General features: G+C 50.2%; 1 protein-coding gene across 1 annotated transcript in view; it reads left to right on the top strand.

Moving 5' to 3' along the window:
• The window catches only part of FHAD1 (forkhead associated phosphopeptide binding domain 1), a 107,520-nt gene that overhangs the window by 20,847 nt on the left and 69,375 nt on the right, over positions 1–17,298 (top strand). Inside the window, exons 3-4 of the mRNA XM_054579635.1 lie at positions 7,593–7,854; positions 14,658–14,767. Of these exons, the coding sequence (XP_054435610.1) occupies positions 7,593–7,854; positions 14,658–14,767 (372 nt within the window). The remainder of the gene's footprint in view (positions 1–7,592; positions 7,855–14,657; positions 14,768–17,298) is intronic.

Here is a 17,298-nt window from a genome sequence, read left to right as displayed (position 1 = left end):
TTTGGCTCCATGTTTCTCTCACTTGTCTGATTACAAGATTTGTCTGGAATGTTCAGTAAAATTACAGGTTCCCAGGCCACCTCCCTGGGAAATTCTGATTTTGTGGCTTTCTAAGTCGGGGAGGGGCAAATAAGTGATATCTGTATTTTTTTATACAAAGACAGTCATTAAAATATCATATACAGGAGCATAAAATTTGAAATCTAAATGCCCATCCAAAGAGGGCATTGTTTAATAAAATACAAGGAGTTCATTCCTATGCGGACTACCATCCCGCTTTCTTTAAAAACAGCATTATGGCGATACAATCGACATACAAGAAACTGCCCCCGTTTAAAGTGGCATGTATATGCACCTGTGAACACGCCCATCATCCCCAACAGTTTTCTCGTGAACACAGCATTTGTTTGTTTGCTTTTAAGGGCTTCACTGAAGCGCACGTTATAAAACGTGACCTCCGCCCACGGTCCGTGGACAGCGCAGCCGATTGCAGCGCAGTCACAGAGCCCTGCGGCCGGTGCCGCCGGCCGCTTCCAGGACATTGCATCCACGTCGCCCCCAGAAAGAGGCCGTGCGGGTGCCTAGGGGCTGTTTTTGTTTTTAATCTTTTAAACTGTGGTAAAAGACACATAAAATTTCCCGTCTGTACAGTTCAGCGGCATTAGGCACATGCTCATTGTTATGCAACCACCTCCCTACTTTTTTTTTCCTTTTCCAAACTCGAACTTTATACCCATTAAATAAAAACCCCCTCTTCCTTCCCCGCCACCAGCCACCATCCTTCCTGCCTCTATAAATCTGGCTACTCTCCGTGCCTCACATAAGCGAATTCTTACCCTATTTGTCTTTTTGTGACCCTCTTTTTTCACTTAGTGTAACACCCTCAAGGTTCGTCCAGGCTGTTGCGCGTGTCGGAATTTCCTTCCGTTTTAAGGCCAAATAATATTCCCCTGTATGGACAGACCGCATTTTGTTTATCCCTCGTTCCCTCCATGGGCACTTGGATTGCTTCCACCTTTTGATTATTGCCAGTAAGATTGTCATCAACATGGGTGTTCAAATGTGGAAGGGGCGCTTCGTTTTAAGGGGCGCGTCTTACATCAGGCAAGTGTGGGAAGCAGCGGCGAAGAGCCCTAACCTTGACCAGAGGAGGGCACTTTGTGAAAAGAGAAGCAGAGCAGCAGGAGGAATCCCTGACGCTGATGACGCTGCGCCGAGCAGTTCACCCGCTTTCCCTTATTTAATGCTTCCAACAGCCCAGGAGGTGGGTTCTCTCACGACCCCATGTCTCAGACAAGGAATCCAAAGCTCAGAGAGGTTAAGTCGTTTCCCCAGGGCCACACAGCTAGTCAACGCGAATTCAACTCTCCCCACTCACAGATGACGGAGGGGAGAACACCATTTTGTCTGACACTAACTAGGGTGGTTTCACCAGCTGCTTTGCAAATGGAGCAAAGCTCACTTTCATGTTCACTTGAATATACAGAGATCCCTTGAACTCATTACTACATGTAGTAGCATCTCACTTCTTCCCCCGAGTGACTGCAAGCAGCTGCGCAAATGTCCCCTTGGCCTGTGCCCCGGGCACGTCACGGCAGCCCGAGCCTTTCCAGACACGGGCTTTCCCTGCAGGACTCTCCCCAACCCCAAGGGTGCTCCTCAGTGGCCCTAGATTGAGAGGCGTTGGTGCAAGCGTCCTCTCAGCTCTTATTAATGGAGGGTCCTTTCTGGGGCCTGAGTGAGGGCAGCCTTGTGACAGCAACACATTCCTAAGAATTCTATTTCCTGATCACCCGGACCTGCGTTATGTTTTTTTTAACAAAGGGAAAAAAGGCGGTATTGAAAAGCATCTCCTCAAACATCTTGAGGCCCACTTTTCAAAGAACTTTGTGGCCGCCTTGATTCCTGCATGCTCTCGTTGCTGATGGATTTTTGGGTCCCAGGGAAGGGCCCTGTTTACACACCCCCAGCGAGTTTCCAAGGAGAACGTCCTACGCCGTAAGCCTGGGGTGATCAGAACTGTGCTCTTCTTAACAAAGAGTTCCCAGCGAAAACCTTTCTTTTAGGCTTTGTGGCAACCACAACCCCTTGTGAGGGATGTGACAGTGTTTTATTGGGGGGTGGGGTGGCCAGTGGGGAGAAGGAGGGAATCGAGTACCTTTGCAGGCGGCGCAGCGGTTAGCGTGCACCGGAGTCACTCTCTGCAGCACAGCACACGCTGCCTGTGGGACCCCGCCCACATCGCTTCCCCTCTCAAAGACCCCCTTCCCATTACTGTAAATTGGGGCAATAATAGTTCCTACCACATCCGTTACTGTGGTGTTCAGTGGGCATGCATGTGGTCGCCTAGCCCAGCATCTGGCACCTATGACCGGCACGTCATCACTCTCAGCTTTAGAGTCAAGCAAACACAGCGTCTCCTACGTGAGTGTTCCTTTGGACAGGAGACCCCCCGCCCCCCGCAGCTAGCAGATGGATCCGTGTGCAAATAAATTACCCACGGAATGACACAGAAGATGGAAAAGGACATTGACACCCAGGAGGAGGAGGAGGCTTTGTAAATCAGCATCTCTCACACCAAAGGCTAACCTAGGGCCGCCATGTCACACAGCTCCAGGCTCACCTTCACTCCAGGGTCCGCGCGGACGGGCCGCCTGGAGCTGGGCAGGACCTGGCCCGCAGGGCCACATGCAGGGCCCTGAAGCCATCGTTAGGTGAGAGCGTGGGGTCTGTGCCTCAGCGCCTGGTGTGGGAAATTGAAGTCACAGAGTCGGCCGTGCCTGCCGTACCATGGATTTTGTGTGCTGCTGTTTCTCTGAGTGCTCCCCAGCCGTCCTGGTCACAGTGGCGGTGTTCTCCCACGGCAGCCGCGTGAGGAAACCCGTGTCACCCAAATGGAGAAACCGTGCCTTTCTCAGTCCGGAGGTGGCAAGCCGAATGGAAATGCCCAGAATGATGAACAGGTTGAGCCCTCCCCTTTCCCGGACATGGCAGGGTTCCATCAGCAATGACCGCAGCCAGGCTCTGGGCCGCCTTGACCACAGGGCCAGCCAGGGGCACCACAGCACCCACCATGGTTGCCTGTGCGTGGGCTTCCCTTCAGCCTGCTCTGCGCTGTGCCCATCTGGATGCCACCCTTTGTCCCTCTTGTTGCATCCGGACATCCTGTAAAGAGCACCCTCTGTGGGTCGTCGTCCTTGCTGCTCTCCGCTGTAATGGGGCCCAGAGTACAGTGAAGACGCCAGGCCCTGGGGCTTCCATAGACCCAAGTTCACGGCCACTTAACCTTTCTGAGCTTCAGTTCCCAGTATCTGCCAAGCAGCTATTCGTTCATCACAGGCTCCTCTTCCTCCTTCAGAATGTTTGTAGAGGCCATGAGGACCACTGCTATCATTGTATAACTGATGCCCAATCATGTTTGCCCAATTATGTCGGTATGGATGCATGTGTACTGATTGTATACTTTGGGGTACAATCCTATCTACAGTATCTATTTCACTGCTCAGATGAGTCCAGCCTTGGCCACTGGAAGCTACTCCAGGTTGGTTGCTGTGTCCTTTGAACGTCTCTACCCTTTTATTTGGAGTCAAACAGTATCACCACTTCCAGGCTGTGGGACCTTGGGCAAGTCACTTAACCTCTTTGAGCTTCAGTTTCTCACTCCACAGTATGAGGGTAAAAATGCTCCCCCTACTCCACGATTATTTTGGTGACAGGTAAAGCCACACCTGTTAAAGCCACAGCACAGTCTCTGGCATCCGTGCACCTCCTCTGCGTGACGGTTCACAGCTATGGCATCTCAGTGACTTCTCACCAACAGCAGAGCACATGACAGGCTCTCTGAGGGCAAAGTCCGCTTCCCCACCTTCCACTCAGCCTCCGGGGCTTCCCAGCAAAATGCATGAGTCCTGAGGCGCCCCAGGTACAAACTACCTTAATTTCTAGAGGGTGTCCCCTTCAGCCCACGCCCTTTACAGAATTAGAAGCCGATATTGGAGCGATAGCACAAAGAACAAGTAGATACTCAGAAAAAAATGGAGTGTGATTTCTTGAGTAAGTCATTGACCGGTGTTTGTTCAAGCTGATACAAGTTCAGCAGTGGGTATGGTCACAGCGGATCCAGGTGGCTGACAATCTGCTATTTTAGAGATAGGGTAAGAAATCAGGAATATAACATATGCTCCCTCAAAAACAGAACAGAAAAACCAACCATGCAATATACCACAGATAACAGAAGGGGAAAAAGAAAAAACAGAAAGGGTATTAGCATGGTTTTTTCCCCTTTATTTTTATTGTCGACTTTATCACAAAGATCCCATCCCCCACCCTTTGCCTGCCGCCGCCCAGCCCCCACACCCCCTTCTCTCCGGCCGTGACCACACTGTTACCTGTGTCTGTGAATTATGCATATTTGTGCTTTGGTTAATCCCTTCACCTTCTCTCATCCGGTCCCCCCCCCCCCCCGCCCCCGACAGCTGTCGGTCTGTTCCATTTTAACTAAAGTTTCTAAAACACAGGCTTGTTAATGACTGGCCTTGACCCCAAGCTCCACGGACACCCTTAGGTAAGCACAGCCCAGAGACACCTCACCACGTGACTCTTGTTTTCTCCCCCCACCCCCGCCCACCGCCCCGTTTCCTTGTAGTTACCAGCAGTAACGTCTTAGGGAACCTTGACCTTGCTTGTCTATTGCAGAGCAGGTCTGCTAACTAGAGAAAACCAACTTTAACTTCCCAACTAAAGCCACCCTCAATCAACAAGCTTTAGAGGAAAACACAACTTTATTTTTAATTTTTGAACCCACATTACCCTTTGGAATCTGTGCTGCCTTTGCTCATCTTTGGTACCTTCTCCTCTAGGGACCCCACTGTTAAAGCTCTGGGTGCTACTGTACAAGCGACCAGCTCTTGCCAGCCTCCAGGCTGAGCAGTTCAGGGTGCAACCCCAGCTGGAACTCAAAACCAGGTCCTTATTTGCTCCCCCATTTCATAGCAGCCTCTTCACAGTAGCCAAGAGGTGGAAACAATGCAAGTGTCAACTGATGCGGAATGGATTGAATAAACAAAATGTGGTACATACATACAATGGACTATTATTCAGCCCTAAAAAGAAAGGAAATTCTGACACACGTTACAACATGGATGAACCTTGAGGACATTATGCATTGTCACCAGTACACAAATACTGTATAAGTCCGCTTCTCTGAGGCACCTAGAGAGTCCAGTCCATAGAGACAGGCTGGTAGAATGGTAGTATCAGGAGCTGGGGGCAGGGGAAATGGGAGTTGTTTAATGGGAATCGAGTTTCAGTTTTGCAAGATGAAAATGTTCTGGAGATCTAACAACACTACTGAACTACACGCAGTACTTAAAAATGGCAAAAATGCTAAAAGGTATATCATATATTATTTACCACAGCAAACAGCAGCCCCGCTCCAGGTCTTGGCTACATTCTCAGGTCCCACAAGGTCACTCCAGATCCTGGTATCCAGCGGTCTCTCTGGGTCTCCTTAGCTCTGATTGGATCCCATGCCCCACGGCTGAACCAATCCCTATGGCCAGGGAATGTGATTGGCAGATCACTTAGCCCCACCCACAGCAAATTGAGAAAAGGAAGGAGATTCCCCAGAATCTCCAAAGAGCTGAGTGGGTTCCCACCTGTGCACGACAGCAATGGAGCACTTGAGGCATGAGACATGACCCCTCCCTTTAGCACTTTTGCAGTTAGTTGATGGCGAGGCACTTTAGCCTGAGCGCCCCAGCAGGAAAGGGAACTCCCCCGCCCTACCAGTGGCCCCCAGGTTCGTGTTGCAGCAGGCCGGGGTGAAGCACATTAGAATTCACCTCTCATCACCTCCAGCCCATTCACTCAATGAATCTTTACCAAACGAGTGGGGCGAGGGTCTAGCAATGACTGAGGCCGGACAGCCCCCGAGCGGGGCGGGGGAGGGACAGGATGGATGGAGAAGGGCAGGAGCAGCTTCTGAGAGTCGAGGGAGGAAGAGAGCACGACTGAGGAGACTGAGATGGTAACATGGAGAAAAATTCAAAACTGCGTGAAGGTGGCGGAGTGCCGGGCACTGCCGAGCCCGCTCCCGAGACAGACTCAATGTGGGCCAGTGTCTCTGTGAAGGCTGGACAGACGTCCGCAGGCAGCTGAGGCTTGATTTCCCGCAACACTATTCTCACTCTGTGCAAAAGAGCCCTCGGGGGTAACCCGCGGGATTCTTGACTTGCCTGAGAAGAACCGCTGCTAAGGGTTGGTTCAGGAGCCTGAGCGAGTGAAGATCCTTCCCCGGAAGTTATAACAAGTCCTGTCCCCCAGGGCTCCTGTTTTGGAAGCGCCCTGTCCTGTTTCTCATTGTGCGTCTCTGAGCTCATGTTCTCTACAGAAAGAGAAACGTGACCCTGGGGAGGATCGCTATGTGGCCTATGTAGGCGACAAAGCTTCGACGTAGCTTCTGACTCGGAAGTGTGTTTTTTCTAAGAGAATTGGGAGAGAGAGGAGGGGAGAGAAAGAGATAGGGAGAGAGACAGGAGAGACTGAAAGGAAGAGGAGAGAAAAAGGAGAGTGTCAGAGATGGAGAGAGAAAGAGAGAGTGAGGGAGGTCATCAGACCTTGACCCCCATTCGCTCTCCAAGCCTCATCAGTAAAACAGAGATAAGAGGACCTCCTTCCCTAAAGGGCTGTTGTAAGGAATATAGTAAAGTGCAATAAATGACCATAAATGGCAGCACTCACTGATGTTATTGTTTAACCACTAGGCACAGGGAGAAACCACCACTAGCAATAAACCAAGACAAAAGCCAGGTATCAGCACCTCTCACTTGGCACCGGCTGCTGCCTGGCTAGATGGACTTTGATGTACTCTCCGCCCTGAGTAGCTACAATCATTGTCCCCAGGGTCAGACAAAGAGAGGCTCCCTGCCTAGGTATTGATGGAGCATCTGCCAAGGATCAGAAGTGGTGGGTATCGAGGACCAAAGGTTAAGAGACAGCCAGGGTCCCTGCTGCCCCAGAGCTCTCAGCTCCGGGGGATGAATGGATTGCAGGTGCCGGAGACACGCGCAGTGTGGACGGAAAGCAAGCGGACTGTGGGGTCCTGGCCAGCTGGGCTGCCGTCTTAGGGCTTTGCTCATTCATTTCCCCAGCTGGCACTTGAAGGACTGTTTTTTATGTGCCAGGTGTTTGTTCTAGGCACTGAGGGCACATGGTGGCCAAGATAGACCCAAAGCCCTTATCCTCTTAGAGGTGACATTTTGCCAGCTCAGCAACTCACGAGCACATCTGGGAGCTTGGGGAGTCACCAGGCCTTGCTCAGCCTCAGCCTCATTGCAGGGGTCAGGCGCATTGAATGAGGTCATGGACGGGGACCTCTTGGCAAGGTGCCTGGCGTGAAGGCCACACCCAATAAACGTGGTGCACTGCTGTGCGGTGTGACCGCTGTCCCAAACTTGGGTAGAGTCAGGCACTTTCTGAGGGAAGTGACTTACAAGCTGAGACCTAGGGCTGCAATTATGTGGCTGGGACATGGGCGCGGAGACCGCCCCAGCCCACTGAAACCTCCCCGGACCCTCTTGTCTACCCCGCAGGTCTCCTTCCCTTGGGCGAGGGGTCCAGCGCCCTGGCCGCGGCCACAGCCCCCTCAGGCCACACAGCAGCCGAACCAGTCGCCCTTGCCGCCACAGATGCCCTTCCACCCCGGCACCCGGCCAGCGCAGAAGAGCTGGTCCCAGGGGTTCCCCAGGCCCACCAGGGCCCCGCCCGCCTCCCACAAGCGGCCAGTGAGTGCCGGCGGGAAGATGTTCTCCTTCGTGGTGGATGGCGCCCACCACTCACCCATCATCAAGCAAGGTATCCATGGGCGCCTGCACCGGTGGCTTGGGGATGGGCTTACAGCCTTGAGGACGCATGGAGCTTTTTTGCTTATTTTCTCTGGCTCTAAAATACAACATAGTCAATTGTGAAAAAAAATGGTAAGAAAACAGAGATCACCTGTCACCCGATTCCCCCGGGGACATTGTGGTACAGATCCCTCCAGACTTTGGGCTCTGCCGACATGCGCACATCGGTACCTCCGTGGTGTGTGTGTGTGTGTGTGTGTGTGTGTGTGTGTGTGCCTGTGTGTGTGCATCCATATAGATGAGTATGTAGCAGGATGTAAATTTATATACTTTGGCACCAATGTACAGAAATACCCTTGCCTTGGGAGGTTTTTAAATATTTTATTACCATTTTACAGGTGAGAGGAGCTGAGGTTTATGGAGGAAAATTGCTTCCCAGAGGTGACAAATTCAATCTAACCTAATGTTTTTCCATCAAATTTAAGGCTGGTTATGTTGGTGGCTGTCACTCACAGCCTGGTCACTTTGGGGATGCTGAGCCTCCACAGTCCCTTCCCCCATGCGCTCCCTCTGGAAGGCCTCATGGCACCAGGGGAGGAGACCTCTTGTCTGTCACTGTCCCTTGGCCTCACCAGCCTCGCTGGCGCTGGCGGAGTGGCTGGGTCGGCTTGGCCCCTGGCAGGGTTCCCGCATTTCCTCCATGGCTCCTGGTGTCAAGATTCTGTTCCCTGTTTCTGAGTCCCAGCCCTGGGCCCCTCTGAGTCCCCAGTCGCTCAGGAACATTCACCTTGTCCATTCCTCAGCCATGCAAATAATAGCTATGACTGTGAAATACACAAAGAAGTCAATGACATGTGTCTCTACAGTTGACATCACCATTGCCATCACAGTCATCAAATGAACCCTCATGTACCTACCACCCAAGTCAAGAAATTACTCAGCCATTTCCCCTAATGTTTTAATAGGAAAATATTCAAACATATAGCAGAGTAAAAAGAATTTTTCAGAGAACCCCATCTAATTCTACCATTCACATGTTTCTGTATGCTTTATTACATCTATCAATTCTTCGTTCATTCATCCAGCTTATGTTTTTATACTTTTCAAAGTAAATTGCACACATCTGTAGTCTTCCCCCTAAATATTTTAGCATATATACCATTAACTAGAGTTCAACAGTTTTTTATGTAAAATTAACATACCATGTGTATTATTTATTAATTATTGAATTATAATTTTCCCAAAATTTAGCAGCCTACAGCAAAAAAAACCCCACAAAAGTATGATATAGTTTCTGTAGGTCAGGAATTTGGAGGCCTCTCAGGAGGGCGGCTGTGTCACACGGTCTCTCATAAGCAGTGAAGCTGCTGCTGGCCAGGGTGCAGTCACCTGAAGGCTTGTCTGGGGCTGGAGCCTCTGCTTGCAAGAGAGTGCACGCATGTGGCCGTCAGCGGAGACCTTCGTTTCTCCCCACGCGGACACCGCCAGAAGGCTGCTTGGCAGGTCCTCATGACACAGCAGCTGGCTCCTCCTGAGCAAGTGATCCAGGACAGTAAGGTAGAAACTGCAAAATCTCTCATGACCAAGCCTCAGAAGTCACTCTCTGTCACTTCTGCAATATCCTACTGGTTACACAGTCAGCTGTATCCAGAGGGGGCGAAGATGACGCATGGGCCTGGATACCAGGCGGCAAGAACTCCTGGCAGTCATCTTGGAGGCTGGCTACCACACGCTGCCCTCCGGTCCTCCGTGATTCACCCCCACCTCAGCCTCTCCCAAGGCCCTCAAAAGTCTCACCTCATTACAGCATCAGCTCAATTTCCAGAGTCTCATCTAAATGAAGTCCAGGGAACAGATGGGGCTCATGGGTGGAGTTTCTTAAGGTCAGGTCAAATATCGTTGCTACCAATCTGAAGACCCGTGAACCGCAGAGACGAGTTGTCTGTCCCTCTCACCCAGCATAGCGTTGGTGGGACAGACATAGCTTAACTGCTACAGAGGCTCCTCTTGTTCCAAAAGGAGAAGAGCAGGAAACACACAGGAGTCACTGGCCCAAAGCAGTTCTGAAATCCAGCCAGGAAAACACTGGCAGTTTCTTGACTAGGCTTCAGCCCTACTCTTGCCCAGAAATAACTGACCATGGCTCTTAGCTCTACACTCCGGTCCCTTAGTTCCGCCCTCAGAATCATCCTGCCTTTTCACAAGCATGTGAAAGGTATCGCATGTTTGCAGCTGCACAGTGTTATCCTCTGCTTCCTGCCTGTAGGAACTTGGGAGTCCAAAAGCTTCTTTTCCTTTTGTGAGCCTCTGACTCTGTCAGTCCAAGTTGGGGGGGTATCTCCTATTGGGGTTCACCCTATTAGGCAAAAGCCCTTCAGAAGAAACGTATTTCTCCTGAATTATTTTTCTACCATGGATTAGATATTCCTGTTCTAGAATCTCAAATAAACAGGTTCATGTAGTATGTATTATTTTTGAAAGGCTTTTTTAAATTCAATTCAATATTTTTGAGATTCATTCATTTTTTTCCATGTTTGGAGTTTGTTCCTTTTATTTTGATCCTTTTTAGTTTGTTCTTTTGATCCTTGTTAGTTTGATCTTTTGTAGTTTGTCCTGTATAACAAATACAGGAACAAATAAACAATGTACAAGAACAGTAGACAGGAACAAATGTAGGTTCCTACAGAGAGGTTTTTTACCCATTCTTTTTTGTGGGACTCATGAGCTGGGTTTTTTTTTTTCTTTCTTTCTTTCTTTCTTTCCTTTTTTTACTCAGCCATTTGATTTTTCCACTGTAATCAGTAGATTTCGCCACCAGTTTCTCCAATGCCATGATGAACCTGGGGCTTCCCTGTGGGGCGTACATTCTCCCCAAGAGGAGAAGGAGTCGTCCCATGGCTTAGAGGCCCTCCCGTCTGCCTGGGCTTTATTACCACAGCCTCTCACCCAGGTCTCATCTGTTTTCAAACTTTCATCCTCATTCCCCTGACCCTCGGCCCTATACCCAGGGAAGCACTTTTTACTTCACATGGTGGAAATTCCCCCACTGTCAGCCTCTGGGTCTCTCTAGTCCATGCTTTGGAGCAAACTCTATGCTCCAGTTCTCCAAGCTGGCTCTTGATTTTTTAAAAAAACACGATTTTTTAGGGTTCTAAGAAAACCTTTGCCTCTCTTAACAAAGTGTGGACCTTTGCCCTGGCCAGTGTGGCTTGGTTGGTTGGAGCGTTAATCCCATATACCAAAAGGCTGTGGGTTTGATTCCCAGTCAAAGTACATACCTAGGTTGCAGGTTCAGTCCCCGAGCAGGGTGTATACAGGAAGCAACCAATGATGTTTCTCTCTCATGGTAATGTTTCTCTCTCTTTCTCTCTCTCTTCCTCTTTCTCTCTCCCCACCCCCCCCAAAAAAAAATCAGTAAACATATCCTAATGACATCCTCATGCGAGGATTAAAAAAAATAAAAGTATCTCAATATTTTTTGTCTTGGTTACATGTTGAAATAACATTTTTATATATTGCATTAAATAAAAATATCATTAAAATTAATTTCATCTCTTCCTTTTACCTTTTTAATGTGACTACTAGAAAAATTAAAATTGCATTATGTAGCTCACATGATTTTCTACCAGTCAGTGCTGCTCTTGTTAGTTGGGACTCGGCTGCTTGGGATCCCAGAGCGTCAGGTGGGGGAAGTGAGCCTCAAATAAACGTCTTCTGATCTGAGAGTTGGCTGGGGAAGTGGAGGGGGAGCCTGGGCGGCTGCTGGAACAGGTCCATGAAACTCCGCAGGAGGCCCTTCAGTGGCCCCCTTACTTTATTCAGCACTTAGCCCTCCTGCCGCCTGCGACGCAGCTGTCTCCAGAGACTGGAAAGGAAGACAAAAGGAGAACAGAGTGTTTGAGAAAGAGCGAGGGAATCGCCATCTTGGCTCTCTGGGCCCCAGATCCCCGCATGCGCAGTGTGATGAGAGAGTGTGGAGCGCGCATGCTCTGGGTGGCGCGGGTGTTCCCAGGGTGGGGCGAGCACACCTGCTGACCTCCGACACCAGAGCATCCGCTGGCACCTGCAGGGCTTCTTCCCTGAGTCCCACCGCCTGGCGGAGCGGCAGGCCTCTGCCATGGTAGGAATGTAGGTGGCTGGGTGGGGAGCTTTCTTTTCTCAACGATTTCTCGGGGACCTTCTCATCTCCCTTTGCCCGGGACTTCCCCGGCATTGGCACCGAAAGCCTCCCATCCCAGGAAACCCCTCAGTCCTGGGCTCACGAGACAGTCGGTCGCCTTAGCCGTCTCATCAGGCACTCGCACCCTCGTTCGTCAGTCCACCACACTGGGCGGACCTGCTAGTACCGTGATGGTTGTGTGCCGGGTTCTGGAGCCACACGGCCTGGGCCAGACCCTGACTGTGCCCCGTACCAGCTGGGTGGCCCCAGTCAGGCCCTGTCTGCGCCTGGCCTCCCCCAGTGTCTCAGTGGGGCTGGTAACAGTACCTGCCACACGGTGTTGTCATGAAAGCCAGCATTTACACTTGGGAAGCACCAGAGGCCGACAAGCCTTCCGTGAGACACCAGTTATGAGTGTGGGCCAGGCGCTGCGCTTTTGTCCTCAGTTCCCCTGGGCACCTTTTTCCACCCGTAGGTGCCCAACAGAACGGAGGCAGGTGGGGTGCGACCTCTCTCTAGCGGAGGGAGCTCAGGCAGAGGTTTTCTCTGTCTATGCCCCAGGCTGCACATCTGTAAAATGGGATTAGTAAGCTCATTTTAAGGGCCCCAGACTGACTTGGTCGCCGGGCACATAGTCAGGGATTCTGACATTAACAAAACCATCCTAGAACAGCATCTATAAAATGACAACTCCAGGCGGGAGAGGTCCCCGGTGCCCCGGGAGCTCATGGCTGTCAGACCCGACTTAGGTGGGAGATCAGGAAAGTGTTCCAGAGGGCGTGACACTCAAGCTGAGCGCGGAAAGGCGAGTGACACTCACTAAGGGCATGTGGGGCGAATAGTGTGCAAGGACTGTCAGTGGCATGTGATGGGAGGGATGGGGCGAGTTCAAGAGGATGGTCAGGGTGGCTGCAGGGCGCGCTCCCAGGGGACACGGCTCGAGACCACGTTCAGAGAGCAACGAGAAGTGATGGCCGCTGTCAGGCATGGAAGGGACGTGACCAAGGTCCGGCCGCCCCCAGCGGTGTCTGACTTTGGATACATTTGCCCCCGCAGGGAAAGCACCTTGGGCGCAGCTGAGAAGGGTTCTGCTCATCTCAACCTGGAGGGAAATCATCGGCTCTAAAACACATTAAGTAAAAAGTGTAGAATCAAAATGAATAAAGGACTAAATAAATGTCCACAGATGTGACGGTGCGCACTTCATTAATGGTTAATGTTAACATTCATTAATGTTTCATTCCCCTTGAAAACAATTGGTTCCATTTCTCACTTCACAAGAAGATAAAAACGCACTCATAAATCATAGTCGGTTGGAAATTTAAAATACAGCGCTCGGAGCCAAGTGAGCTCAAAAGCAGAATTATAGAAAGCCTTTCAAAAGTTCCTACACCAAAAGCAATTGTATTCGGTGTTGATGTGAACACATTCTGATATGTTCGATGTGATGTGAGGCAGGGCCCCCAAACAGAACAAAGCCAGAAGCCCTGGAAGTCATTTAAATAGGCCTTGTAATATTGGGGGTAAGTTTTTTTTTAAAAATCAGGAAGCCCTGGCCGGTGTGGCTCAGTTGGTTGGTACGCCATCATCCCATAAACTGAAAGGTCATGGGTTCGATTCTGGGTCAGGGCACATGCCAAGGCTGCAGGCCCTGTCCCTGGTCAGAGCACGTTCAAGAGGCGACCCACTGATGCTTCTCCCTCACGCCAACGCTTCTCTCACCCTCTCTCCCTCCTTATTCCTCTCTCTAAAATCAATAAGGCTGTTCTGGAGTGAGGATAAAAAAATCCAGAAAATCAAAACCAAGTATCTATCAAGTATATTCCAATTAAATACATTTAGGGACACTTGTACAATGAATGGATTTCAATGCTACTATTAAAAGAATGCAGTATACCTATAAATACTGACAATGGGAAGATATCTTTGACATATTGTCAAATGAAAAAGCAAGCCGGAGAAAAATCTCTGCAATATATACACGTTTTCTTTGTTTTATTGCTATAAAAATAGCTAGCATTCCATGCGAAAAGCTCTAGATCAAGGGCAGGAAACCTTTTCTGTGAAGAGCCAGAGAGTAAATACCGTAGTCTTTGTGGGTTCTACGGTCTCTGTCACTCCTATGCAGCTCCGCCATTGTAGCTGGGTTCAGCCCCAGACAATAGGTAAATGAATAACTGTGGCTCTGTTCCAATAAAACTTTATTTGCAAAAACAGAGAGGGCCAGATTTGTCCCTAGGTCCGTAGTTTGCCACCCCCTGCTCCACATCGTTATTCCATTTAATCCTCACATGGCCCTTTATAGCAGAGGCTGTCTGTGTCCCTTATGGAAACTAAGGATTTGAAAGAGTAAATGACCTGCCCAGCATCATCAGCTCTTCTGTGGCATAGGAAAAAGCCTGGAAAGAGACACATCAGAGTGAACCAGCACAGTTAACACCGGGAGAGAGGAACGAGGAGGCTCCTTCCGTTCTGACATGTCTGTGATATTTACTTCCGTGGTTATTCAAGGAACAGATACACCACTCTGTCGCTTTTTAGTTCCATGAGACATAAATCTCAGTGGGAAATGAATGTGAAGTTTAATCTGAGGGAGTCCTTAGGACCTGAGGGAACTCACGCTCTCCCCGTGCTCTCTGTTGATCTCGCGTTAGTGTGGACCAGCGCCGCGGAACTGCCGGGACAGTCGGTGGCCGAGGGCATTCCCGGGGCAGTGCCTTGCATGGAGGTTTACATGGACCAGGACCTGGCCCAGCAGGACAAGGTGAGGGGTCTCAGGGGAAGGACAGAGCCGCAGCAGCAAGCAGGACCGCAGAGGGACTGCCAGGGCCTCTTGTTCTAGAAGTGCGCTTGTTACTGCTTCCAAGAAACTACCTCTTACCCCCGGGACATTCAAACAAAGATTTGGGAGCTGCTCATTTTATCCCAAGGAACGACATCTACAGCCACAATGTATTGAGCACCTACTCTGTGCTGGACCGTGTCCTGTGCACTAGACATGCAATTACCTTGTAAATCTTGACCACCTTTTAAAAGTAAACTTTTTCATCCTTACTTTACAGATGAGGGAACTGGTGCTCAGAGAGGTTAAGTAACTTGCCCAAGGTTGCACAGCGTGAGGGGCAGCGTTGGAATTCTAACCAAGTAACTGTTTGGTCAGCCACGAGGGATGGAAGGTGGTGGGAAAGCATGTTTCCTGGCAGGAGGAGGTGAACACAGAGGTCAGAGAGGACTGAGTCAGGGGAGAGAACCAGAGAGGTTTAGCACGTGAAACAGGATCGGGAGTCGGAACAGGTGAACGCAAGCAATCCTGGGGCGGGTCCGGATTGATTTCTCCCTTAGACACAACCTGAACATTATCCTAAAAGAAGCAGTCGTGTGATATCTTGCTTTCCTGAAGGCCCAGGGCCTGAGCCGGCAGCCCTGCTCGGAGTCTGTGAGGAGGGGAACCACTCGGGGTTCTGATCAGACACAGGAGGTTCTGACGCAGGTGTCCTGGGACCAGACTTTGAGAAATGGGGCAGTAAGTTGACAAGCCAGGCTCAGAGGCCATATCAGGTATCAACTGCTGTGTAACAAGCGACCGCAACACTTAGTGTCAGCAATTTACTGTTTTCCAGGTTGATCTGGAAGGTCCTTCTGCTGTCCTGTGGCCTCACTCATGGAACTACGGTCAGCCGGTGGCCTCTTGCATAGAGCTTGCATAGAGATTGCCCGGCATCACTTTCACCGCGTTTAGTTGGTCAAAGCAAGTCACAGGGCCGGCCCAGGTGTACAGGGCGGGGGAAGCTGACTCCACAGCCAGATAACAAAAGCTGCAACGTATTTGTGGCCATTTTCCAATCCACCCCAGCTGTTAAACCGGAAATACAATGCAACCACATTTACATTTTCTTTTCTGTGTATGAGCCATTTATGCCCTGACTTACCAAGTCCTTACCAAGGACTCCTTCAAGTACAAGTGACAATGAACAAATTAGCATAAGCCAAAAAAACGTAAAAGCCCTTATTGGCTCCTTTTATTGGAAAATGTAAAGGCCTTCTAGCTTCAGGCACGGCTGGATCCAGGGGCTCAGCTGACACCATCAGAACAGTCCCCACTGCCAGTCTCTCCCCTGTCGTCCTCAGAGCTTGGCTTTCAACAGCAGGCTGGCTGGTGTGCGGGGAAAGACAAACTCAAGCAACCAAGACTGTCCGTTTAAAGTGTATGATCCAAAAGGAGTGGGATCCTTTCCCTCTGTAATTGACAAGTGACATCTGCAAGAAAACTGATCGGCCTGCCTGAGTCACTTACACATGGGGAGGTGGGACAGGAAGGAGCAGGGCACAGGATTTCCAGCCTTACCAAGACCACATGGAAGGGGGAGCGCTCCCTCGAGGAAGGGTGGGATGCCCCCTAGAAAGCCAGAATCCACAGCTGGACACCGCCCCCTGCAGGCTTCTTGATACCCCAGCACCCAGCATAGGGCCTGGCCCACAGTAGCTGCTCAATAAATGTTTGTTGCATGGTAATTACAAGCACCTGGCTGACAGGGGAGACTTTGGGTGCCTTAGCATGGGGCGAAACAAGGGAGGCTGCGCAGGAGTACAGAGCATACAATGCTGTCCCCTGACATCTTGTCACAGCATTTGCAGAGACCCAAGGGAAGAGCCTTGACAGCGGTTGGCAGCAGCAGACAGGCCCCCTCCTGACCCCGTCCTTCCCCGGGTCGGGACGCTGCAAGGTTGTGAGGCCGCTGGGACAGCTCCCCAGGCAGTGAGCTGGCCCAGAAGTGGCCCGCTTACCTCCTTCCAACCAAGAGAAAATGGTGGGAAGAGCAGGGGTTCCTTTAAAAGCAGAAATCCTACAGCTGCATTTGCAAATGCATCTGGGAATTTTTTTTTTCAGTCTTTCTGACATTTTATTGATGACTTCTAGTGACAAGTCTGGGGGATTTTTTGTCCCTTTGGGGAATAATCTCACAAATTCTTTGGCTGCAGAACTTTTTCTTGCAGAGAGATAGGGGGCCGCGTTCATTATACCTTCAGGTAAAGGCAGCCGGCGATTTTTTTCCACCCAGAGTTTACATGAGCCCACATAAATAAATCACCGTTCCTGCCTCATTTACCTTCCAGATTCAGTTTCCTGAATAAATTTTTACATGAATAACCAAAAGAGGCAGGAAATACCAGGAGAGTGGAAAGAGACAGGAAATATTTCAGAATATATTAAATTTTTTGAAGTTAAAAAATAGCCTTCATTATAAGCAGAATGTGGTCAAATTGAACGTCGTTCTTCTAATTACCTTCTCTAGG

This window comes from Pteronotus mesoamericanus, unplaced genomic scaffold (genome assembly GCF_021234165.1).
Source record: "Pteronotus mesoamericanus isolate MK-2021 breed Mesoamerican mustached bat unplaced genomic scaffold, CSHL_Meso_final contig_557, whole genome shotgun sequence".
Lineage (NCBI taxonomy): Eukaryota > Metazoa > Chordata > Mammalia > Chiroptera > Mormoopidae > Pteronotus > Pteronotus mesoamericanus.
This window is presented reverse-complemented; position numbering and strand designations above follow the sequence as displayed.